Source organism: Miniopterus natalensis, chromosome 16 (assembly GCF_054644295.1).
Source record: "Miniopterus natalensis isolate mMinNat1 chromosome 16, mMinNat1.hap1, whole genome shotgun sequence".
NCBI classification, from domain to species: Eukaryota; Metazoa; Chordata; class Mammalia; order Chiroptera; family Miniopteridae; genus Miniopterus; species Miniopterus natalensis.
In genome coordinates this window covers 4,805,349-4,832,559 of record NC_142096.1, presented here as the reverse complement: position 1 = coordinate 4,832,559, position 27,211 = coordinate 4,805,349, and the positions used below count along the sequence as shown (strand labels likewise).

At 44.5% G+C, this 27,211-nt stretch overlaps 1 protein-coding gene across 4 annotated transcripts in view; it reads right to left on the bottom strand.

Moving 5' to 3' along the window:
* CPQ (carboxypeptidase Q) overlaps positions 1 to 27,211 on the bottom strand; it is a 202,093-nt gene that overhangs the window by 65,236 nt on the left and 109,646 nt on the right. For all 4 annotated transcript variants that reach the window (XM_087825150.1, XM_016198465.2, XM_087825152.1 and 1 more), the window contains exon 5: positions 5,541 to 5,652. In XM_087825150.1, coding sequence (XP_087681276.1) covers positions 5,541 to 5,652 — 112 coding nt within the window. The remainder of the gene's footprint in view (positions 1 to 5,540; positions 5,653 to 27,211) is intronic.

Genomic DNA, 27,211 nt, shown 5'->3' with positions numbered 1-27,211 from the left:
CAAAAAGCTGGAAAAACAGGCATGAGAAGAAATGATCACAAAGGTAAATTGTATATGAGGTAGGCAACTGGTTGAGAAGAGGGTCCAATTAAAGAATAAAGTGTGAAGGAACTAAATATATGGAATACTAGAATATTGAAAACTCTATTCATAAATATACTATATATATATTATATATATTTAATTCTCACCTGAAGACTTTTTTTTCATTGCTTTTTCAGAGAGAGTAGAAGGGGGGAGAGAGAGAGAAACATCGATGTGAGAGAGACACCTGGATGGGCTGCCTCCTGCACGCCACCCGCCCAGGGCCAGGGATGGAGCCCGCAACTAAGATACGCGCCCTTGACTGGAATCGAACCCAGGACCCTTCAGTCTACAGGCTGACGTTCTAACCACTGAGCGAAACTGGCCAGGGCGTGTATAGATACATATTTTGAACCCTAAGATGTATTTCCCTAAAGACTCGTAAGTTCAAATTAAATTCTAACTTCAGTGTGTTAGGATGAGACAGGTTTTGCGCCTGGTTGATCCTAAAAATGAAAGTTGAACTTGGAAACTTAATGAATAGACAATCCCCAAAAAATAAACACTGCAAGTTGAAAGGGACTTTGACAGGCGAGTAATCTAAACCCTTCTGCAGTTGGCAAAGCCCGTGGGCAACTCCGGGCCCAGATGACCCTGCAGACCCTGCTACTGAAGAGCCTCCAGCCGCAGCCTGTGGGCAACTCCGGGCCCAGATGACCCTGCAGACCCTGCTACTGAAGAGCCTCCAGCCACAGCCCGTGGGGACTCCGAGCCCAGATGACCCTGCAGACCCTGCTGTTGAAGAGCCTCCAGCCGCAGCCCATGGGCAACTCCGGGCCCAGATGACCCTGCAGACCCTGCTACTGAAGAGCCTCCAGCCACAGCCCGTGGGGACTCCGGGCCCAGATGACCCTGCAGACCCTGCTACTGAAGAGCCTCCAGCCATAGCCCGTGGGGACTCCGGGCCCAGATGACCCTGCAGACCCTGCTACTGAAGAGCCTCCAGCCATAGCCCGTGGGGACTCCGGGCCCAGATGACCCTGCAGACCCTGCTACTGAAGAGCCTCCAGCCGCAGCCCGTGGGGACTCCGGGATCAGATGACCCCACAGACCCTGCTGTTGAAGAGCCTCCAGCCACAGCCCGTGGGGACTCCGGGCCCAGATGACCCTATAGACCCTGCTACTGAAGAGCCTCCAGCCACAGCCCGTGGGGACTCCGGGCCCAGATGACCCTATAGACCCTGCTACTGAAGAGCCTCCAGCCACAGCCCGTGGGGACTCCGGGCCCAGATGACCCCACAGACCCTGCTGTTGAAGAGCCTCCAGCCGCAGCCCGTGGGGACTCCGGGCCCAGATGACCCTATAGACCCTGCTGTTGAAGAGCCTCCAACCACAGCCCGTGGGGACTCCAGGATCAGATGACCCCACAGACCCTGCTGTTGAAGAGCCTCCAGCCGCAGCCGAGCCCGGGCCGCTCCTCTCCTGTCCTTCACGCAGGGGCCCGAGGACAGGCCTGAAGCTCACTGTCTCCACGGCCCCTCTCCTTGGCACTGTGACCAGACTTCCACTTTCCCTACTCAGCTGACTCTTCCTGGCACAGCCACCACTACCCCACGTCCCAAAACCTGGGAGCTCCCTTTGGCTCTCATCTTACTTGTTCGGCACCTGACGCTGTGTCCCCCGCTCCCCTCTCATCCCCCGCTGGCTCTCTCCTTGTCTGGCTTTACCTTGGGACTTTTTCAAGGGCTTCCTTTCCTCTGCCCCTAGACGCCGGCCTGCCTCAGGCAGCCGGTGGCCCTTTCCTTCCGCTCCCCGAATGCTCCAGCTGATCTCTCACATCTTCTTGGTTCCAACCACCATCTAGATCCTAAAGGTCACAAATCGAGATTTCAGCTCAGAACTGTCTGAGCCCCAGACTTAGATTGTTCAGCTGCCCATTAGATGTTGCTATTTGGATACCCTCCAGGTTCCTCAAACAAAACACAACAAAACCAAATGTGTTATCTGCCCCACCTAAGTTGCCTTTTCCTGTATTTATGCCTCTAGTAATACATCCAAACCACATGCGTTACTTTCCCGACATAATCAGCTTCCCTTGCATTTACTGTTTCATACAACCCTATAGACACCCAAGTCAGAAACCTGGGGTTATTACCAATATTTACTTAGTGTTTATGTTAGGCACTTATAAGCTTTGTAAGTTTTTGTCTCATTTCATTTTTACAACAATTATTATTATTTTAAGATGAGTAAATTGAGGCAGGGATCCGTGGGTACCTTTCCAAACTAAGAGAGCTAATAAGGCAAATCTTTGCTTTTACAGAGATCAAGTATTTTGCAAAAACTATTTTGATCTAGATCCATTTCCCCTAAAGAAAATAAATACACAAGAATCCTCATTTTTGGAGACCAGATAAAAATAAGCACATAGACGTGTACTCGTCAAGGGAAAGCGTCTAAGACTTTGACTTGATTACTCTACGCACTGTCCTCAGCCTGTATTTAACTGAAGGAAGAGGCATTTCTGTTTCATCATTTTTATCTCCTCAACCTTAGCAAGTGCCTGCTTTTTAAACTGCCAGCTCTTAACAAGAAGCAGGATGACAAAGGTTTCCCTTTCCTGAGAGCATCTAGAAGGTTTTAACTGCTAACACTGTTACTTTCACCATTGAATCACATGAGATAAATCTTCCAGAGGCCATGAGGTCAACAAGCAAGGTTCCGTCAAAGCTGGGAAACAGCATCTGTATCTGGATTTTTCTCATGGTTTCAAGCAATAAATCACAGGGAGAGAGAAATAAGAAGGCATTTATTGAAATTAAATCATCCGCTTACAAATGGTCCATTTTTTCCTAGTCTGGAAGATCTGAAAAGAAAACAAAAACCCTGGATGCGTATGTAGTAGGGGAAAATGCTAATCTTAAGTAATATATATTAAAAATTTTTAGAAATAAGACTTGCGTAGAATAGTTAGAAATATAATTTATTAAAAAATCGAACGTGATGAGAAAAGATAAAAGGATCATTTTCCTCTCTAGCCATCCTTCGGGAAGCGAAGGGGGAAAGAAAAGAGGCAGCAGACACTGCCCCCGAATACAAAGCTTCGGGACAGCGACACAGAACAGAACTGCCCACAACTAAAGGAGTGAACAGCAGTCAGGTCCAAAAACGAAGACCACAAAACGTCGGAATCGCCTGGAGGTAGGGCAGCTCATCTCACACATTTTTGAATCTAGAACAAACCCTCCGTAGCTGCTGACAGACAGTGCGGGGAAAAAACCATCACTTCAAAGAGGATCACGGCAACTCACGACGACAGGGCCACGCCTCACGGGCATGCACCCCACGGCGCTAAGTTACTTTTCATAGCACGTGGGGAATTACGAAAAATTTGCCACGGCGACCACAACTACTCTCCCCGCTTGAAAAAGTATTAAATACATTCTGTCTATTTCCATAAGAGGAAAGAACTGTCGCTTCAAACGTGTGTCTATCAAAAGGGACTGAAAGTAGCTCCCCTGGGAGGCTGCCCGGGTCAAAAGAAGTTTTCCGAGTTAATGCCAACGTGATGTTTCAGATGGAGCGAGGAAAAGCAAATGATTAAACGAAGGGTAAGTGATTAATAAAAAGGCTAAACTACAGAGACGGCGTAACGGCAATGACCAGATAAAACGACGCAGACCAGGACCTCCCGCCTGACACTGCGACCTGCGCCCAAGCTCACCCTCCACTGACGGCTCCCGGAGGCCGGCTCCCCTCCCCATGGTCGTGTCTCTTCACCTTCCTTCTCTCTCCTCTTTCCTCTCCCTTCTGGTCAGAGTTCCACCCCCTTGGTCACCAGTCCTGTGTTTCTGTTAGAGACCAAGGGCCTCTGTGGATTGACTGCTCCCCTCCCCACAGCGAAGCTTCCCTTCGGCTCAGAGCACCCGAGTGGGCTCACTTCTGCTACATCTGACAAACACTGTCATTGGGATTATCTTGTGTTGGGTGCTGGTCTTGCAAAGATTAAAAGTCATGCTTTAGGGGCTCAAATCTGACAATAGAAACAATGAGTGCACATATGGAGACGGATGACTGATGAGATGCAGCAGTGGAGCATCTCTGAGGATCCGCAAGTAGACCCGACACACAACACCCTTGAGCACACGCAGCAGGCCGCAGCCCCTGGAGGAGAATTTGAAGGATGCACATACGCCCGTTTTCCATATGACTCCTACCTGTGCACACTCAGAGACCTACCCCTACTCCTTCCAGGCCAAATTACTGAAATATAAGTAATCACAATGATAACCAGAACAAAGGTCTGTGTCATTGGTACCGTGAAACTGAACAGTTAAGACCCTACTAAATGCTGTTTACAACAGAATCACCTAAAACACAATAACCTAGGTAAGTCATGAGTAAAGAAATAGAAAAGTAACCAAAAGATTACTGCGATCCCCATGAAAATCCCAGTGTCCTCTTTTAAAGGGACAGAATGAGAAATCATCAGATTTGTATGGAGCCACAAAAGACCCCAAATAGCCAAAGCAATCCTGAGAAGAAAAAAAAAAAAGCAACTGGAGATATCACGCTACCTGACTTCAAATTATACTACAGAGCTACGATCATCAAAACAGCATGGTATTGGCAGAGAGACACACGGATCAGTGGAACAGAGTAGAGAGCCCAGATATAAAACTATGTGTATATGGGCAGATAATTTTCGACGAAGGAGCCAGAAACACACAATGGAGTAAAGACAGTCTCTTCAACAAATGGTGCTGGGAAAACTGGAGAGCCACATGCAAAAGAATGAAACTGGATTACAGTTTGTCCCCATGTACAAAAATTAACTCAAAATGGACCAAAGACCTAAATAGAAGACCCAAAACAGTAAGTTACATAGAAGAAAACAGGTACCCAACTCACGGACCTTGGTCGTAGAGAACATTTGCTGTATTTTGTATTTGTCTTTCTTTGTCTGATAGATACCGTATTTGTCAGACAAATAAAAATACAATATTATTTGACTTACATGTGGAATCTTAAACAAAACAAAACAAGTGAATAAACAACAACAACAACAACAACAAAACAACAAGAGAGAAACAGAAGCATAGATACAGAGAACAGGCTGACAGTTGCCAAAAGAGAGGGGGTGGGGAGATAGTAATTCAAAAAATACAATTTTTTAAAAAGAGGAACAAGTTAAAGGAAGGAGAGGGAGCTGATGATTTCTCTTTGCATTTCGTCATAGTTTCCTTACTGATGTGCTTACAGTTGCTATGGTTTTATTTGCTTGTTCATGCTCCCCAGGGGCTGATCATACTGGAGACTTTGGTTGTCTGGCAGACACTTGAATAAGAATTACTCTTTTTTAAGGGGACAAATTAGTTTTTTTCTGAGAGTCAACTGAAAAAAGCATATAAACCTCAGGGGAATCTAGAGTAATTAATCTGTTGAATATTTTGTGTGTTGAGTTAAACACGTCACTAGTGAGACCCTCACACTTTAACAACTTTCTAAATATTTACCAAGATCTTTAATAAGTGAGAGTGCTTCCCATGATATAACGACTCCACCACCATCATCCATGGCACCCTGCCCAACGTCCCAGCTGTCCAGATGTCCACTGACCAGTACGACCTAGAATAATAAAAACAAAAGAAAATAAGACTGAGCAGAAATGACATGAAAGAGGAAGATTCATACGAATTCCAAATACAGATATGAAACTTTCATATTTTTTCTATTTTTTATGCCTTAGAAGATCCAAGCCATTACTGGTGGAAAACTTAGTGTAGAAGGCTTCACACAAAAAGATGTAAGGTCATCCTAATAGTTATAAAAGTTCTCACCTTATACTTCTCTTTATTAACACAATTTCAAATACTAAGAAAAATATCTTATTACTAACAGGTGTTTGACAACTTAATTATAATACATGAAAGTGGAGTTCAAAACTTCAATCTCTCTAAAAATCAATGGAAAAAAGATCCTTGGGTGAAGATTAACAAAAAAGAAAAAAAAAGACAGAAAATGCCCAATACTGGCGAGGAGGTGGAGCCACTGGAACTCATACACTGCTGGCGTGAGTAGAGGTACAACCACTCTGAAAAACTGACTTATCTACTGACTCTGAACATACACACACCCTGAGACCCAGCAATTCCACTGTTATCAATAAACTCAACAGAAATGTACGTGTGTGTATATATTCTCACCGAAAGAGATGGCCTAGAATGTTTTTAAATATTCATAATAACTCCCATCCCCTTCCCCCGCAAGGACACTATTTACATGCCTGTTAACAGCGGAATGAATGAATTGCGTTGTATCTATCAACGCGACGTTGCACAGCAGCGAGAATGAACAAACGCAGCACATGATAAATGTACATGAATCTCATAAACGTAATGAAGACCGAAAGGAGCCAAACAAAACACTGTGTCATGTGTAATTCCATTTGTCTGGAATTTAAAACACGCACAACAGGAGAGTGGTGTCCAAGGTGAGAGGGGTTAGTGACGGGGGCGGGGGGGGGCACAGGGGAGCTTCTGAGGTGCTGGTCATATTCTGGTTCCTGACCTGGGTACCGGTCACCCAGCTGTGCTCAGTTTGTAAAAGTTTACCTTGTTGTACACTTAGGATTTGTGTGCTTTCTCTTAGAATATTACACTTCAATAAAAAGTTAAAAACACACAAGATCAACAGCTGATGTCTATGTACAGCATGTAGTGAATAAATCAGTTAAATAAATCTTCTCGATGGTTAATGAAAAGCCCATGACTTAGGGAAAGCGGGATTTGGTTTGAAGTACCAGGGCGACCCCTTGCACTGCCTGCTTCCCTGAGCAGCTGCACCAGCTCCCCTTGACTCCGAATACACAACAGACCCAGCCCACGGTGACTTCATCGGAGTCACAAACAAGCACAATGCCCCAGACTAACAAATGGTCATGAGATGAACCCAAATGGGTTGTTCCTAAGGAAAAATAAAATAAAATATTGCATTAGCAGGAAACTCTGATGCAGTAAGTGGTGTAATCCCATGAGGAATGAACGTTAGTCAACATTCTCTCCACTCCCAGAACCATTTTCCCAGTGAAGTTCAAGTCCCAGTGAATAAAAAGTGTCAAAATGCATTTTAACAAACTTTCCCTCAGATAATACAGAAGGGTAACTTATGTTATCCTTCAGATTTCCTTCAGAATAACTGAGGTTGTTTTAAAAATCACATTTCTATGCGTTTGCAGAAATACCTCCATTCTCTCATCCAGAATCACCGCTTACACTAATAGACGGGGGAAATGGTTTAGAATAATAGGAAATTAAATGACATCCTACAGGACAAGGTCTTTGGCATTGTGCTTGGGAGGAATGATCACAAACTATTTGGATTATAAGAGCTTGTTTTAAAAAATTTTTTGAAATCAGAAAAAAAATTGGGGGCCACCATGAGACAGTAGTTGTGATTCCAATAGTATCTGATTTAAAAACTAAGTAATAAAAAAATAAAAACCAAGTAATGACAAGAAGCTAGTTCTAATTCAGTAGAATTTATAACGAACCTGAGTTTTTCTCACCGTAAAAGCAGCTTCTACCTACACTTAGAAAACAGTGTGCAGGAGGCCTCGCTGAGCGCAGCCCCACGAGCTAACGGGCAGGCAGAACACACCGGCTCAGGGCAGGCAGAGATGAACGTTCATCAGACACCTTTGCATCTGGCTGAAGCAACCAGAAAACAAAGGACTACCCAGGGATACGGTGAACTCCAGTTCACGGAGAAGAACCCCCTGGAAAGGACGAGGGGAGAGGCCAGCGCCTCCTCTGCCTCTGTGGCCAGGTGCAGGCAGGGAGCCCCGACGGCAGCGGCCCCCGCCCTCCGACCCCCGCCTGCCCAGCTCCCAGGCCCGGCTGCCCTTCACCGCCACCTCCTCCAGACGCAGCAGAGTCAAGCTGATCAAAGCCAGGGCGGCGGCAGCCACAGCAAACATCCCGGAGGCGGAGGGGCCCGCGCTGCTCTGCTGGGCACAGCACCGAGGGCCCGGGGAGCTCACCCTAGGCCAGGCGCGCAGAGCAAAGGGGACGAATGTGGGAATGTCCACACTTACTAACAGTACGCTGGCTACCAAAACCTGAAAAGGATTGTATCCCCCTGAAAACCAACTGGAGATCAAATCTAATTGTAAAATCGGAAGTCACTGTGTTTAGCAGCATGCTGAAAGCTCAATCATTTCCAAAGGTCCATGGTAATTAGAAGCTATATATAGAAATATATACATCAATTTATATTTATATATAAATACATACTTTTGGGTCATACTTATGTTCTTGACATGCCTCGCTTTTAACATTATGCATTTTAAATTCTGAGTTTTATACGTATTTATCTAAACCTGACTAAGTACTTGCTGATCAATCCTCAATAAATGAGATGCCCACTTAACTTTCAAGCGTGCTTCTTTTTACAAATGTCTTGCTCAGTAAAGAACCAGAGAGATAACTACCCGGTGGTTTTATTTTTTGCCTTTGTGATGTTTTCTCTGCAGCTGCTTCATGCTCTTGGTCGCATTTTATTTGGTGTATTTGAAGAGGTAATGGGAGGAGTGTTTGGGCTACAAAGTTCAAGGCCTAATGCATTTCCAGACACAGGAAATCCCCAATCAAATTTTCAACAACAAAAATAATTAAGAGTTAAAAAATGTGGCTTACATTTTTTAAGGAGGAGGGAAAGCCCTTTCATTATCTAGCCTTAGAGAAGAAGCCAAGAAGTGATGTAATAACAGCTTCAGGCCCCTCTGTGGAGACGGGAACAGCAGACTTTTAAAGCAAAGGAGCCTGGTTTGAGTTGCAGCAGAGAATTTTCTAATGGAGGCTTCTGCAGAAGTTAAAAGTGCTAACAGGGGAAAGGCTATGGAAAATTCCTTTCCTTGGAGGGTTGCTAAAATAGACTCCGGTCTTTGGCCTTAGATGGAAAACGAACAGAAGAGATAAATAAAATCTTTCCAGGTTATATCTCGTCCGATATTCCATGACTGTTTTCAAGAATTCTTTTTCAATTCTAACCACTTTAAAGGGGGAACTTGTCCATTGAAAAGCCCCCACAGACTTTTCTCTGAGCATCTCCTGGAAACCCTGGCTGCCAAGATCTTCCCACAATTTAGGATCTAAACGCAGGTGGGAAGGCACTTCTCAAGAAGTCCACGTTTTTGTGATCCCTGTCGAAGACAACAGTCTTGGCTTTCAGAGGGCAGCTGCTAAATGTATTGTGTGCTATTGCCTGGCACAGACAAAAGGGACTATGTCTGAACAAATACTGTCACCCCAATGAACAGACTAGGTGGTCTTCAGAGTAAAGTGAGACTCCTGACACACAGAGTGTGTTCAGACACCACACAGCAACCATCTGAGCTCCCCTTGAATTGCCTCCTATCTTTGAGCTTTGTTTAGTGAAGCTGTTGGGTGCTGATGGCTTGTGGGATGGAGGCTTCTTTCACAAGAAAATGGGCCATCTGTCCAAATGCTCACGCATCCCCACAGCTGCTCCTGGAAGGAGCTGCTTCCTTCCAGACTGTCCCCCCTTGCTTGTGCGAGGCATTCAGACTGGCTTCATCAGAGGAGGGCCTTAACTGCTCCTGGCGGAAGTCTCTGAGTACACTGCTGGACAGGTATCTTAGGACAAACCCAGAAGGATCTAATTTATCTGCGACTCGCAAAAACCAACCCTTAGGTAGGTTTATAAAATAAGATTGCGGAGTATTTGGGAGAAATGAATGAAACTTATTAAACATTGATTTGTGGATACGGGCATAGCAGAGAGTGTCTTTGGAGGGAAATCATTCTGATTAAATGGAGTTGTTTGGGTTTTATCCAGGAGTCATGACTGGTTGCAGCTGGAGATGATACTGCTCTAAGTGAAAGAAGCACGCTTCTGAATTACTCCCCCTTTGCCCTAAGCAACCACAGGGTAAGTTGTCTCACTTGAGAGGATGAGGGAAGCAGAAGAGTTGAATTACAAGACTGGATTTTAACTTCCTCGGGGAAAGAAAGGGAGACAGAGAGCTTAACAACGTCTGTCTCAATAATGACCATCCTCCCCATGGTGGAATCCAGCGATGGGTGGTATAGTGTACAGCTACAACGTCTCTTTTTTCACAACCATCCACTCACCCCTATGTTCCAGGGATGGTGTGTAGAATTTTTTTTTTTTTTTAAAAAGAAAGAATAGAAGCATTTGGGGCTTTACAGACTCTTTCATAGTTTAATTTGGACAAGATTGTATTTTTGACATCCAGGTTTACAAGCTAAAGGATTCTGCTTGGCTCCAAATGGTTTTTAAAATCCCAGAAGCCCATGCAGCTTAGAGTACTGTTTTTGATGCTTGTTTGTCTATTGATTATGAAAATGTTCTCAATTATCTAACCTTCTGTGATGTCCTGAGTGTGCTCTATAGAAGTCGGTCAGCAAGATCAACGGAAAGCCCCTGTCTTTACATTACTCTGCAGCCTCAAGTCCTCGACCTATTTGATGTGCTAGGAGATAAAAACTAAACAGTAGACCAGGGCTTACCTCTGCAAGCGAGTGCTGGCACTTTGAAAAGCACAGTCCCTGGGAAGCTGTACACTAATTCCTCCTCTGCCACCAATTCCCATTTTAAAAAGCCAAATTAGTGTGGATTAGCATATGGATTTGCCTCTGTATAGATTAAGGAATAGAAAGAAATTTGTGCCCTGGCTGGTGTGGTGTCATTGTCCCATGCACTGGAAGGTCACGGGTTTGATTCCTGATCAGGGCATATACCTAGGTTGCAGGTTCGATCCCCAGATGGGGCACGTGGGGGAGGCAACCAATCAATGTCTCTCAATGTCTCTCTCTCTCAAATCAATTAAAAAAAAGAAATTTGTTTTGAGGGTGGGGGACTTTTTAGTTACTTTGCAAATGATTAGGAAAGGGTCCATGAGGAATTACTGTTAAAAAAAAACACATAATTCCTGGCCATTAAAAAAAAAATGAAATCTTACCATTTGCAACAGCATAGATAGGTCTAGAGAGTATTACACGAAGTGAAATAAGTCAGTCATAGAAAGGCAAATACCCTATGATTTCACTTACATGTGGAATCTCAAGAACAGAATAAACGAACACACAAAATGGAAAAGGCCTCTAGATACAGAGAACAACAGGCCGATGGTTGCCAGAGGGGAGGCAGGGTTGGGGCTGGGTGAAAAGGCAAAGGGATTAAGAAGTACAAATTGGCAGTTACGAAATAGTCCCGGGATGTAAAATATAGCATAGGGGCTATAGTCAATAATAGGGTAATAACCATGTACAGCGCCAGGTGGGTACTGGAACTATCAGGGGGAGCCCTTTGTAAAGTGTATGATTGTCTAACCACTGTGCTGTGCACCTGAAACTAATTCAAAATCATACTGAATGTAAACTGTAATTGAAAAATAAAAAAGAACTTAATGCAAATACAAGGTAATCTTCAGAACTTTAACAGAGACCACAAAGGGGAATGGATCAGCTTTCCTCTCTCTAAATGAAACGAATTAAAACAAAAGATCATCATGGAAACGGAACGTTCACTTTCTCCATCAATGGATGTTGTGACCTTGTTGCCACACTGTGGGCTTCAGCTTTTTACTGTCATGACAACTCAAAATACTTCAGGGACCATGAAAAATGTCCTCTGGTGAGGGTTAAAAACAAACAAAAAAATTCCTACTTGAATTGAAGCCATGATGCATCAACTTCCACTGGACCCTAGGGGTAAACTGAGGGAGGGCACAGTAACCATGGTCCCTGTCCATCCAGGGTGGACTCCACACCAACAGTTCCCTTGAATAACTCACGATGGACTGTCCTTTCTGCATTTGCACTCAAATGTCCTCAAAGTTATTTTTATTTTTTGCATCCAAGGTAAAAAATTCTCTATGTTTATTATCTGCCACATGGTACTTCGCTTTATCTGCCCTAAGACCACCTTCTCAAGTACATACTACGTAACAATCATGACTGTAGACATTCCTAAATGAGGCTTTTTCTCCCGTTGCAGGCTGGAGATTGCTACGCTCACTAGGACAGTCTCATCACACCACTTGGATGCTTCCTTCTGAACTTCCTCTAAGTCCACTAGATTTTGGAAATGCAGCAGTCACGTTTGTAATGTATAAATACCATACCTTTTTGTTTACTATATAGAAGCTGTAACAACCTTCCTGACAGATCCCAGAATGTACTTGATCTCTTTAATTATACAGAATTACATACATTCTACAATGACTCTGGATTCCTTTCCAGACTCCTACATCCACACCCAACTAAAGGCAAAATTAGAAATTAAGAGATTATGGCCAACAGTCTCCATTTAACACAGAGAAGTAAAGTGATTTGCCCAAGTGGCAGGGCCAGAAAATAGGCCCCAGAGCTTCTGACCGTGAGTGACAGGTTATTTATATCATATCCCTCTGCCTGCTTCATAAAAAAGTGGTGCAGAGACGACTTTGGATTGCTTTTCCCTAATGCATTACCTTGACTATGCTAAAAATTAATCTGCTACTTTTTGCCTACACACAGAGCCCAATGAGTTTTTTCCACAGTATCCCTTTCTGCTTGACACGGGCAAGTGATTTAACCTCTCTAAACCTTGCTTCCCTATCTGTAAAGTAGGGATACTAACAAACCTACGTGTGAAGTGTGTTATGAGAATTAAATGAGGTGACTTAATGTATCCATCACTGTCCTCGTCCCTGGCACAGAGCATGAACTCCTTAAACGGTAGCTCTTACTGATGACACCATAATTCCTTCGAGATGACCTCAAATGTTACAAACAAGTCCCTCTAGGAAAGACTTGCTTCGGAAGCTGAAGAACATAAGTAGTTTGCATAAGGACTGCTTAAGCAGGCATAAGCTCAGGGCACTGTGCACTGCCAGTTTGAATTAGTGGGGGAATCAATCACAGTCCATGGTATTTAGAAATATGACAAATATTTTTTAAATGTTGTTTGGTGAGCCTAACTTAAAACAGCATGAACTTATTCCATTTGAAAACATCCATATGCCACGAAATAGCTAAGTTATAGTTTCATTTCAATAACAGGTTGCAGAGGGGGGAAAAGCTCAGGCAATCACCAGCACACAGACCTCTCTAAACAGCTCGCCAGTTACTAGGTAACCAGGCGATGCTGAGTGACAATGAGTTCAGGTCTTTAACTGAGGCTTCCTGGTCCTGGCAGTGGCTAATCCAATGAAGGATCCCACTGTCACTTGAATTTACAGAGCTGGCAAGACTGGGCACAGAATGACTCTCTCCCCTGGAGCGCCTTGAACACAGGGAGAGGGTCTAGAATAGGGTCTCGGGAAAGCATCAAAAGTCCGGCATATTTCAAGGAGGAATGAGAAGCTTCAACCGGGAACAAAAGCAAATCCTGAGGTCGCCTTTGAGCTTAATCTCTTTAGAGGAGGTATAAAGATTTCCAAGAGTAAGGAGTGGATGGTAAAAGGCAAGTATCACATTTTTACGCTATTGTAGACAAATGTAGGTGTAGTGTTATTTAAAGATCAAAGAAAGAACTAAATGGCCTATTAATGGAGCATGTTTCATCTCTTTCAAGTCTCTACTCCCACAATTTATGAATTTCCATCTCCATAAGTTTCTTTGGTAAACTGCAACATGGGAGGGAGAGCAGGTTTCAACCTTGTCCTGGCCCCTCTTCTTGCAGGAGTAGTTAGGACCATGGGCTTTAGAGGACAGCCTGGGATGCGAAGTCCCCCTCTGACCAAGAACCTTCAAGTGCTTGGGGTTCTTAAGCTCCCATCTCCATGTATCAAAAAAAGGACATTAACAACTGTCCACAGCGGTGACACAACAGCAATTGCAAGGGAAAAGCTTAATGCTACTTGCCTGGTACCCCGTGCAGGATCAGTCTTGTTTCCTAATCCACCTTAGCATTTAATTACATGTTTTATTGTTATCAGAATGCCCAATGGAGATGGTGTATGTTCTTAGTAAAAGTGGCTTTCTCTCTGGGTAATTCTCAAGCAGTTGGGGGGAGCAAAGAATACAAGGCCCTGGTAGTAGGGGCCTGGGAAGGAGACGTAGTGTGCAGGGTTTGAAAATACGAAGCCCTCCACCCCTGATCTGAGGCACTTCTACTAGGTATAAGGAAGGATAATGCCTTCCAACCCCTCCTCAGCTGAGAAACACTAGACTAGAAGATTCCTAATGACGGAGACCTTTTTATTACCTTCATACGTATTTCTCACAGGGCTTGAAATACAGTCGAGACTCAACAAAGCAGCTTGAGTTTTTCTGTTTAGTAATAAGATGTGACTTAGAACCAAGCTAGCTCATTTCCTTAAAGAAAATGATATTTCTCTTTGTGACCAATGCACAATTAAAACAAATTTCCTTGACCTTTACAACTTTAGTTACAAAAAACCCCATTAAAGACGTTTACTCTCAACTACTGTGTAATGTAAGTCCCTTTCTCTCAGTAATGAGCATACACAATGAGTCTAATTTTAAAAGATTAACCTTTTAATGGGTCTTCAAAGGTTAGGACCATACAGAGCTGTGAACAAGAAATTACGACATGAAATAAAATAATGCTTAAAAGTTGATAATTAGACTTCTGGTCAACATGGTGTACGGTACATTTGCACCTTTATAAGCTTCCTCTGTTCCAAACATGGGCAATTAGCGATGAAATAGAAAAAGTGAAAACCGAAAGGTTGTAGTTTGGCTCCAAAAAACCAAATAAACATGTCTGTGGACTAGAAGTGGATTAGAATCACAAAGCAGCGAGTGGGTCTGAGGCCAGCAGACCTGCAGGACTCCGGGTCTAGAAGCCAGCACCGACTGCTGGGCATTCTGCTCGACAGGCAAGAGGATCTCGCCGCTCGCGGCAGACAGGGGGAGCCGAGCCAGGCTAACTGCCTAAGCAAGGGGGCAGCGGGCTCCCGACGGCAGGCTGGAAACGGAGCACGTGCCAAGGGGCTCAGCTCTGTAGAGAGTCTGAGTCTGTAGAGGAGAACTGGGCAGACACGAATCAGGACCAGGCACTGATGCTAGCCGCCCACTGGCTCTGTAAGAGAATCCGGGATCTCGTTATTACCGCTGCTATTGCTTGACACAACATAATTACACCTGGCTCTGGACTAGCGGTGTGGCAGGCCAGGTGAAAGCAATCAGGAAACCTCTAGAAAGAACAGGAAGCCCAGAGGAAGGGAAAACAATAGTACAAACTCAATATATATATATATATATATATTAATATATCTTTATTGATTTCAGAGAGAGGAAGGGAGAGGGAGAGAGAGAGAGAAATATCAATGATGAGAGAGTCATTGATCGGCTGCAGCCCGCAACCCGGGCATGTGCCCTGACCTGGAATCGAACCCTGATCTCCTGGATCCTAGGTCGACGCTCAACCGCTGAGCCATGCCCGGCTGGGCTACAACTCAATTTTAAAACATCCCACTCATAATGAGTCAGCAAACCAAAATTCCAAACCACATAAAGATGTATGTTGCTAAAAATGTCAATAAAATCAACAATTTGAATACAAACTCTACTTCAGATTAAATTAGTTTTATGGAAAGACTGTATAACATATATAACATAATGCTTAGGGTGATCAAAGAAATACTTTTCTAGACAAAGAAAAATTACAAAAATGGACTTAAGAAATAAAAAACGTGGAAAATCAATAAACATTAAGAAATTCAATAAAAAATCAGAAAGTATTCTCTTTCCTTCCAACATACTCTCTCTTCTTTCATCTCTCTCTCTGTCTCTCTCTCCCAGAATATCCAAAATGTTTTATCCATGCGACCAGCAAGATTTATCAAACCACTATGTGTGCCAGATACCATTCTGTGTATGTGCTGGGGGTAGAGCAATGATCTGGAGGGACAAGGCCTCTGTTCTTCTGAACTTACATTCTGATTGGAGGACAGGCAACGACCAAGTGAAAAAGATAACTCCAGACACACGTTATAAAATAAAAATACAAATTAAATTAGTTCTCTTAAAAAAAATGTGACAGGATGGTGAGGGTTCACTGGCCAAAAAAGTAAAATTTGGTTTGAAACCTGAGTGATTAGGGCTGGCATTTGAAGATCTGGAAAAGAGAAATCCAGTGAAAGGGAACAGCTGGTGCAAAGGCCCAGGGGTCAGAATAAAACTGAGTGCAGAAGCCTTTCTTCACAACAACCTATTAGTCTTAAGCAGAATAGTGAATCAGGGAGCCTCATTTAAGAGGGGTACCAGAAATATACTGGTTTAATTTGAATTTAGGAATCATGGATGGGCATGCTAATTTAGAAGACTAAAAAAGTTACTAAAGGCTCATAAACAGATCCATCTGGAAATGTTGATGATAATTCCCTTTCAAGTAGTGAAATGCACCAAATTAGATTTAGAAGTCCCAAGAAAGAGTCAATATAGCAAACTAAGATGTATTTTATAGAATTATTTTTCTAATAATAGTCATCAAATGATTCTGTTTTGGAAACGAAAGTAATACAAATATGTAATTGTCATAGAAGTCCTGTAGAAAAGAACCAAAGGGGAAGGATCTTTTTGGGGGCAGGGGGAAAACCCCAAAACCCCACACCTAGCTACTAGGGAAACCTGGGGAAGGGATGAGCACTGAAGATAGGATGATATGGGTGAGCAGGGGATACAGCAGAGACGTGTCTTTTTACGGAGCCGTTCGGAAAGCCAGCATCGTGGAAAGCAGCCCGACGGCAGCAGCCTGTGGCACTGGCAGTGCCCACTGGTCAGCATGTACCCGGGACGCCGCAGTGCAGGGAACGAGCGGCCGCCGCTCAAGGCGAGTCACCTGGAAGTCAGTCGGCTGACTACAATTCACAGGCCGCGAGTGGTGGGCAGAGAGCAAACTCGGGGGAAATCCGTGCGCAGACCTTCCTCGAGGAGGGGGTCACAGTTCAGAACCACCCGAGGAAGAAGTGCTGCAGGCCCAGGACGACGGAACGGGGGCACGTAAACAAGAGAGTGAGGAGGTTGTGGTTTGTGTTTTCTCAAAAACTGCAATATAATGCCATTATAACAGATCATTTTACAGAAATCTGTGATAAGCTCCTTCAACTGCAAATCCTACTTGAAAGAGGTGCTAAATTGGATATAAGTGCCAAAAATAACCATGCTGCTGGGTGCTCTTTCATCTTGAGAAAAAACATGCTCAAGCAAACCGTTTATAGAATGGAGTGTTTTGATTAAATCAATTTCCTGATTAGATACATTAGATTTTTAAAATATAGTTCTCAGTCTTTCTTACAGATACGAGCTGAGATCAATGGAACTGAGCCGAGGGTCCCGAGGCAGATCTGTGTATATGTGTACAAAATAATTAAGTGCGTTATTTAAAAAGTGCTTCAGAAGGCCAGCAGTCTATGTGCATTATGAAACATTCACAACACTAAAAGTGTAAAATGAGATAAACCTACATTTAAATGTTTTTCCCAATATCCTCATGGATCTCCCCATACCCACTTCGGAGACGTCTGTTCTCTCTGCCAATACTGGTCCTTGCTGGACTGTGCCCATGACCTCCAGGAGGGCAGGGCCCATGGCTGCCCTGCCCACCGTCCAGTCTCCAGTGCCTTATAGTGCTCAACAACTGTCTGCTGTCCCTGAGCCCTGCCCTTCCCAGGGGGCTGACCCTGGACACGGGAGGTATGAGCTTCTCCATTAGCTTTACGCAGCCCATTCTACACTGACCTCTGAGGGGCGCTGGGGAGAACTTCTCCACCCTGCAAGGGAATGACAAGCACCGGGTGTCCAGCAAGCCTCTTAGTCTAAGATGACTGCTGAAGGTGAAGGACAATCATTTTATATTTTCTAGGAAATGCAATCTATTCAAAAGGGGAATTTGAGCCTGGCCACTGTGGCTCAGTGGTTGAGCATCAACCTATGAACCAGGAGGTCAGGATTCCTATGAACCAGGAGGCACAGGCCCGGGCTGCGGGCTCGATCCCCAGCCAGGGGCGTGCAGGAGGCGGCTGATCAATGACTCTCATCATGGATGTTTCTCTCTCTCCCTCTCCCTTCCTCTCTCTGAAATCAATAAAAACATACTTTTTAAAAAAAGGAATTCGAGGTATTTCCCCACCACTCATGCCACTGGATGAATTTTTAAAGCTGAAGAATAAATATGCAAACACTGTAGCCTTTTAGAAGTACAACTGTTTAAAATGAGTACACTGGCAAGCTGCTCGAATAGTCTAAAACAATAAGCAGCTTGACATTTTTCAACCAAATATTTTAAAACTCAGGTCCACGTGTGCACTGGAAATGAATGCCACTCGTTCAACAATAGATTTGATTCAGATCCACCCTCGCACGAACATACGTTTGCTGATTTTATTAAACCTTCAAAAGGTTACAGCTCGTTGACATATGAGAATCCCGCACCTCTACAGGAGGAAATCTTGTACCAGTTTTTTTTTTTTTAATAAAACCACTCCTCAGAAAAAAATGGTAAAGCACAATCTCTGTTCCTTACTATCACTGATTATACATTCAAGCTTTTACTATCTAAGGATGTATTAACAAAGAGAGCAGGTGGGCATGAACAAACTTGCGACCGAGAGCGTGACAGACTACACTGGGAACCCCGACAACCGCCCAGAAGGGATTTTGTAGGGATGCCTGGAAACCTGGGTTCTTCGATCAAGGGCCACAGGATACAAAGGGGGGCATGAATGTTAATGAGACCACCTTTGCACTTGGGCTGGTGGGCCAGGGGACACTTTTATCATAGATAGGATTCTGGGATTCTACACTAAGAAATGTCAATTGTCTTCTTATCTTTTCTATCCAGAACACTAAAATAAAATAAAATTAAATTTAAAAATCCTCAGAAGGGATTCTTCCAGGACTAACATAACAGAAGGGCTATGTAACTCCAGAGAAATTGAAGCCAGTCTTTTAATATGCTCTACAAAGCTACTTGAATCAGGAGAAACTTCTCGACCATGCCAGAAACATGTTGTGATCAGTGTGGGTCAAGTTAGGGCTTCCGTAATGGTGACAGTAATTTCTACAGCAAGATCTTTAATAGCTACTAATGTACAAAAATCTTCCAGCCTAAAAGGTTTAGTGACACAAATGACTATTACATTGTCACACCCTGAGCGACAATGAAAGTCCTGGAATTAACCCCATTATGCAGTGAAGGCTGCAGCGAGGGTGCCTAGACACATTCTGAAAAACTTCAAATTTAAAAAACACAACGAAACGACAACACTTCTCACAAGTGCTTGTGTCGTACCTCTAAGTGACCTTGGTGTCTTTATTTCCTTTCCTGTTTGAAAGAGAAGGCTTCTTCAGATTTCTAGTTTATTCAATGGTTCCTTTCTAACCTACACAAACCAAGACATCCAAGCTACTATTTTTTTAGTTGTACAAGTTACTTAACTTTCCTGGGGTCTTGTTTCTTATCTATAAAGGACAATAATAATTATTTAAATTATGTGGGATGAGGCCGGGCCCATGGTAGTCAATTATAAATTATTTGTATTTTTTATTATTTCAGTGGTTTATATATTACGAAAAGAAGTCCCTCCATGATACAGGGGAACCTTTCCGATTCTTGGTAATTTGCTTCCCAGGTGTTTGGCTCTCCTGTCTAAAACCCCGGCCTGGGAGTAGCTCTTACCCTACGTTCGAGTGCGAGAGGGCTTTCCAAAGGGCGAGGAGTGGGGTAGACCTGGCAGTCTAGCCGCAAACTCCAGCTTCCTATCATTTAAGCCACTGGATATGAAGCGGGTCCAGTGAAGCCTTCCAGAAAAATCCAGATATCCAGGAAATAATGTACTGAAAGTCCTCTCAGGTAGAGTTCAACCAGATTAGATAAAAGTATATCAGCAGTTCCAAGTGGTGACATTAAAAGAGTCATATTCAGCCCGGCTTGTGTGGCTCAGTGGTTGGGTGTTAACCCATGAACCTGGAGGTCACAGTTTCGATTCCCGGTCAGAGCACATGCCCAGGTTGTGGGCTTGATCCCCAGTCGGGGGCATGCAGGAGGCAGCGGATCAACGACTCTCTCTCATCATTGATGTTTCTCTCTCTCTCTCCCACTCTCTTCCTCTTTCTAAAATCAATAAAAACTTTTTTTTAAAAAAGAGTCATATTCAAAGTCACTTTTAGAAGTAGAGGCAAAGCACAGAGAGAGAGAGAGAGACAGAGAGAGAGAAGAGGCACTAGGTTTGTGTCTCCCCAAGTGTGGTCCTCAGACCACCAGCATCTGTGACATACGCAGATTCCTAGACCCCACACCAGATCTACTGGATCTGAATCTGAGCCTGGGTCCTAAGAGTCGACATTTCTATGAAGCACCCGGATGAGTTCTAGGCTTGCTGAACTTTGAGAACCACTCCAGGAAATTCAGCTCAGGTTATGGGACTGAGTCACAAATCTGGGCTTCTGGTCATGGGCCTTTGGTGTCAGCTAGATCTCTGGTTGACCTCTGGCTCACCCCTCTTACACCCATGGGTCTCTTTTATTTGTTTTGTCCCTGCACCCCACCCCAACCTCAAGCAGAAAATCCAGCTCTACAGATCACACAGGGACCAAAGGAGGCAGCTGGGCAGAGCTGGCCACCCTGAGGACTTGGCTCCAAGAACACGGCCTTTGTCGGACTCCTTCTTCTGGCAAGATGATCGAATTTCCACTTAATAAATAACGATGGAGGTTTAGGCTAAGACAGCAGGTTTGCAAAATACCAACCTAGTCCCTGCCTTATAAGGATGAAAGGAGAGAAGAGCACATCAAAAATGTATCAAATCACTGCTTTTCATGGTCCGCTTGTGAAATCAAGGTAGGCAGTGTTGGGAGGGCAATGCTACGTCAGGTTGTGCTAACAAGAATAGCCAAATTGTTTCTCTAAATTATAGATCAGTATGCACCCTTCTCAGTCATTTAGACATTGCAGAGTGAGCTAATCTCTAGAGAAGAGCAAAAAGGAGGAAGGATAGGATTATAAACCACTCTAGCACAGACATCACATTAAAGACATTCACTATTTCAACAGTAGCTTGAATGACTAAGCAGCTCCCTCTTTCAATGTTACCTGCCTTTTCCTCTCCCTTTATCGGTTCAGTTTTCTTGCTTTTTATACTGAAAAAATAAAAAATTATTACCTTCGATCCGCAGGTCTGAGAGAGGGACATGACACACGTGTGCTCACCCTACCACCCTGAGGGCGCAGAGTAGTATTGCAAACTTTCACCCCAGTAGTTTTAGAATCCTCAGTTTTGCTCATGACATTCCCAGCTGGGAAAGGAAAATGTCACCTCTGGGAAGAGTGAAATAGGGGACTAGAGTGGCTTAGAAAATTCTGCAGGCTCCACAGCGGGGAAATCCTCAGACCTGAGCCATCTCGACGGCTCCATCTTCTCAACCCATCCTGACGCTCGGTGACAACTCACTACCAATAGCAACCGTAGGGCCGGTGGTAGGACACCCTGCCTTGCCTTGGACGGGAACCTACAGGGTGTGCACTGGGGCAGGATGCGAGCAGCTGAAAGTCTGAACCTGATTTACAAGCGAGCCAGCCGAGGCAGAGATGAAAGAAAAGAGGGACCCAAGCAAATTCAGCTGAGCCCTGGAACGCGAATGAAGTGCACAGTGAGAAAGATCCCAAGGCTATCCGAGTGAGGGTGCAAGGCCAGCACGAGGCCAGCCGCTCCCGGCTGCTTGTTAAAGCAGTGCCCCCACCCCACTGGACGTGTTTCCCGATTTCAAAGTTACATAACCGCGTCTGCAGCCGCGGCACCACCACCATCCGCCACCGTCCATCCATTACCCACGTTCTGCCCAGCTAGTTACCAAGCGCCAGGCATCCTTCTAGGGGGAGGGCTCAGGGCAATTTTGTAAGTCCTGTGCTTTCAGTAATGTGTATTTCTCAGCTTTTCTAGGTCAGAGAAACACTAGGTGGTAACAGGCTCGTACCTGTGTGAAGGGGAAAGTATATGGCTCATTCTAAGGAGCCAGTGCCAGTTCCCAAGATTTGGGGAAAGAGGAGCGAGTGCTTGAAAGAATGCAAAAGGTATTTTTTAAAAGGTAAAACAAACGGATAGAATGTTTACATGTCCCGAAGGAATCAATGAAGAGATCATATAAGGCTCTCTGGGTACTAAATTATCAAGGAGAATTAACTCCAGTAACACAAGGTGAACTGGTTAATGGGAATTCAACTCTACAGACTCCTCCTACTACGATGAGTGAAAAACCAAAAGCTTTCTCTAGCGTCTACTCATTCATTTATTCATCAAGTGCTTAGCAGAGCCTGCCCCGTTCCAGGAGTCCAGATGGACTCAGAAACGCAGCGGTCAAGTCCCCTCGTCCACACTCCAGAAGCCGCCTATCCATCCCGCACCTTCCACGCGCAAGCTGCACGGTGGTACCCGGTCATCCTGTCCGCTGGCCATCCCGCACCTTCCACACGCAAGCTGCACGGTGGTACTCGGTCATCCTCTCCGCTGGCTCTCTAGTTGGCCAGGGAGTGACTACCCTACAGAGGAAGGCAAGGAAGGCGGGCAGAGGAGAGAAAGGGGGCACCCACATTCCTTGCAGAGGCGCTGACCCAGCTTGCTCTGGAGCCAAGGCGGCCTGGAAGGTGGTGCCAAGGAGCCATGGCCTTCTATTCCTTCTTTGTGACCCAGTTTCTCCACCCTTCAGCTTAGTGAGCCGTGTGGAGCCCTGTCAGAATGTGCTCATTTTAGAGCAGAATTTAAATACCCATTTAGCAGATTTGTTTTCCATGCACTAACTACCTTTAAATACATGTAACATCTGTCCCAGGCAGGGAACAATCAAACAGAGTAAGAAAGGGAAAACCAACTTTATAGAGAAAAGTAGAATTCATTTTTTTTTTGGATAGCCTCGTTAAAAATATTTATTATGATAACAGAACCAGGCTCTCATTCAGCTTTCACCTGGCATCCCTGGAAAGTACATTAGCGGTAAAAATGAAGACATCTGAAAATACCAAGCAGCGGGGAGGACAGGGAACAACCAGAACTCTTACGTACTTCTGGGGGAATGTGAATTGGCACAATCCCATTGAAAACAATTTGGTATTACCTGGCAAAGCCGAACGTGACCCAGAAATTCCACTCCTAGGTATATGCCCTGGGGCACCCCTCGCATGTATGTGCCAGGAGACATGGACAAAAAATGCTCATAAGCAGTACTGTTTGAAAGGGCAAAAACTGGAAACAGCCCAAAAGTCCATCAACAGTCATATGGGGAGGTGAGCTGTGGCACATTCACACAATGGGGTATTATAAAATGTGAAAATAAATGAAACACAGCTGCACACTGCAAAATGGATGCTATGTTCTTTTTTAAAGCAAACTGTAGAAGGCTATATACAATTAAAACAGCAGTTTCATGAAGCTTTCTAAAAAGCAAAAGTATATACTATTTAGGTATAGATACATATGTGGAAAAACTATCTTACAAAACAAAGAGATCAACATGAAAATTCAGACTAGCATTTGCAGGGTGAGGGGACACAGGGAGACTGCATAGGAGAGGACCCCAAACTCAAGTCAATGGGACCAGTGATCTTAGGCTGAGAGGTGAACTTAGAGATGATTGTTTCATTATTAGGCTTCATCATTTATAGATGGTAAATATTCCATTGTACATATCAGTAATTACATTTACAAAATTTTAAAATTCTGATATATTGTATGATGAAATATTGCCCAGCCATTAAGATACATTAATTAGATCCATATGTGCTGACTGGAAAAATTCCCAAGACAAATTGTTTAGGTTAACAAACAATGAAGACACAGAACAATCCCATAATGCAATCTCATTTCTGTAACAAGGAAGCAAAGAAACTGAAAGCTCGTAGAACTATAGTAAGTACGGATTTGTACCGGGCACCTTCTGTTGGCCCCTGCAGCCCACCCTCCGCCCCACTCTCTGGCCCAGGTGGCTAACCTATGAGGGTGGCATCAACGGTTTTCCTGTCCCCTCGCTTCCCATAGGATTCACTCAGTGGGAGCTTCTGTAGGAGACTGGAGGGAGGGAAAAGAGGGAGGTCCCTGTGCTTATTCCCAGCTACATCCCCGGGGTCCCTGAGGACTGGCTGCACCCTCCAGCCAAGGTCTCAGAGCCATGAGAGGGCCCCCTGTAGCCCCTTCTCTGGGTCCAGGTTGCCATGACCACTCCCTCTCAGGTCTGAGGGGTAGTAAACACTATCTCCTGTGATTTTCTTCCATCCACCCCACACCTTGCAAATAAATAGTCCCTTTATTAAACTCAACTTAAATCATCCTAATTTAAATGCACCGTTTCCTGCTGGGACCCCAACTGATACAATTATAAATGGATATACAAGCATAGAAAAAGGAGAGAAATCCACACAAGAAAGTTATCAATGGTTAACACTAATGAAAGGAGCTAGAATTAGGGGGGAAGAAACACTTATGTTTTGGTCTTGACACTTCTGTATTGTAGATCTTATTTCTAAGAGACAAGTATCTATGTATTATTTGAGAAAAAGAAATTCTAAAAGCACCCGAAAAACTAATTTTTTTTAAATGCCAAACTGAAGCAGTTTAATTAAAGGCACAAACCAGGTCCTTTTCCTTGCCGATCCTCATGCCTCGCACAGTGCCAGCCACACAGCGGGTGCTGACAGGAACGCTGGCACTGTGATGCAGGGGACCTCAGACTTAGCGATTTCTCAGAAGCGAGGCTGGCTTCGGCAGAGTTAAGTTATTAGAGGGAAAGAATAAGCACCGCCTAGAGTGGCTCGATAGAGGCTTCCTAGAGGTGTGGGAAACAGAGGCCCCATGGACACCAGGTGCAGCAACAACGGGGCTGCCAGCCTGGTTCTGGCCTGCACGGTGTGCCCCAGGGAGGCCCCAGGCCCTCCACGGGCTGAGCTGCACCACGGTCCCTGGGCATGAGAACTGCGCCTGCCCATGCTTAAACAGGTGTCTGTCCTTAGGCCTGACAGACTTCCAGCACTCCTGTCTCCCCTCTTGGCACCCAGGTCTGGATGCTTCTCTGGACTATGAACTCACGGTCAAACCCTTTGATACCAGGCTCTGACTACTGGACCGGACTGTGCCCGGGCACCTAGTTAAGTCCAGTCATCTCTGTTGTAAGGGATACGGACACCCAGTAGGGGGTCATTAAATACTGAACTATGCTGCTGGATCCCTAGATAGGACAACACAAAACAGATGGCCCCATCTGCCTGCTCTAGTGACCTCTAAAGCCACAGGTATCCTGAGGAAAGGTGGGGTCGAGGATTCATCACATACTTACTGAGAGCTCCTCTCCCCCAATCATGAGTTAGTGGCCGGCGAGATAATAGTGAGAAAACAAAATCGAACAAATAAAAAATCAGACCATAGTCCCTTCCCCAAGCCCGTGCTTATACTGTAGGAATATTTTGTGTTTCAAACATCTGATGTTTCTAAATGATTTGAAATACTTTCCCAAGGTCTCTCCGAGATCTTTGGAGTATTTAGATATTTCTGTATATTTCTACTAATTGTTGTCAGGCAAGACATGTTGTGAGTGAGTCAGTCGGCATTAGGTACAGTGATCAGAGACCTGCCCCGGTTCCTCTGTGTCCAATTATCTCAGGAATTCTCTGCCAAAGTAAGGAAAATGAATGTTTAATGTTGGCCCCTCTGTCTCGCTGATGGCTTTACAGAATTCAGTGGTATTTGAAAAGCACCAGGGAATGTAAATAATGAAGGTTTGGTGTTCCTTTTTTAAACACAAATGAAATCATTAAGCAAATGAGTCAGAAGTCATATAAGAGAACATTAGGAATTAAAACAGACTTGAAAATTATTTCTAAAAGACCTCAGGCAAAAATCCATTCATTTCAGTCCAGAAGCACTGCATTAGTCCCACCACAGTAAATAATGCCACCTTCTAACTGCCCCTCAGCACCCTTAGCTCCTTTTAACATGTGCCCACGGTACCCCACCGCCGCACTGCACGTGGGTGAGATAATGTAGCCACTTCATTGTTAGCAGAAAGCCCAGAGCTTTCTCCAGCCACATGAGAGCTACACAAAGAGGCTATGAAAGGGACAGCAAAAATCCTACCAACAGGCACTGATAATAACCTGTCTGATGTTCTCTATTGACTCATAAGACATTGATTATGCTCATGAGTGAGGTCAGCAACACGTGATTAAAAAAAGAGGTGGAACAGATTGGGATGCACAGTTGTGAGGACAGTTAATCAGCGTCAACTTTCAATGATCTGCATGTGGCTAACCGGTGGGGAATTTTTCATCTCAGGCTGATTTCCTGAGCTACCAATAGGATAAGATTTACAAATGGTCAGAGTAGACAATTACTTTGTGCTATGATTTGGGAGAGCCTGAAAAATCCTAAAATCTAAAATCTCCACCTTCTCTAACCCCCTTCCCTGGCCTTACCATGATACACAAAATTCCCATGTTATACACATTAAAACATAGACGATCCTTCTTAAGAGGCAAATGCTCTGAACAATACAATCCCTCACACTGGTACAGCTTGTGGTTGGTTGTGGGTGGGTGATGGGTGGGTGGTGCACACACAAGCTCAACATCCATTCCCCCTTCTTTTGTACAGAAACCTGGTTTTCTCTTGGGAACCATGTCTTTCATGCTCTCAGTCCATGGTTTGGAAATGAAACTGTCCGACCTATTTCAAGTTTAACCATTTTCTGACAGCTATACCCCAGACTAGATTAGTGTCTCCTCTGAGTACTTCCCCATCACCCTGTGCTTCCTCTCTCTGTTGTAGCATTTAATTTCTGTCTTGAAAAACCAGCTTCCTGTCTTCTCCACTGAATTAGAAGCAACTTGGGGGCAGCATCAATGCCTTGTCAACTGCTTACACAGTAAATAATCGTTGAATAAATGAGGCTGACAAAAGCCCACAGGAAGCCTTTGCTGATGGTACAGCAGCAGTTCCCACTTCACCCTGGCCCCTGCAACCATTCATTACAGGGGGCACAGCCCCTTCCAGGGAGAGCAAGAACGAACTGCCCTGGGCTGCCAAGAACAGCAGTGTAGGGGGGAAACTGTCTGCCTTGGCCTGTGGCTTCACACTTGGCATTTTCTCACCAAACCTGGTACTTATGACCTTGCTGGGGCCTAGTTAAAGCCAAATCAAGGCTATTCCAAGAGA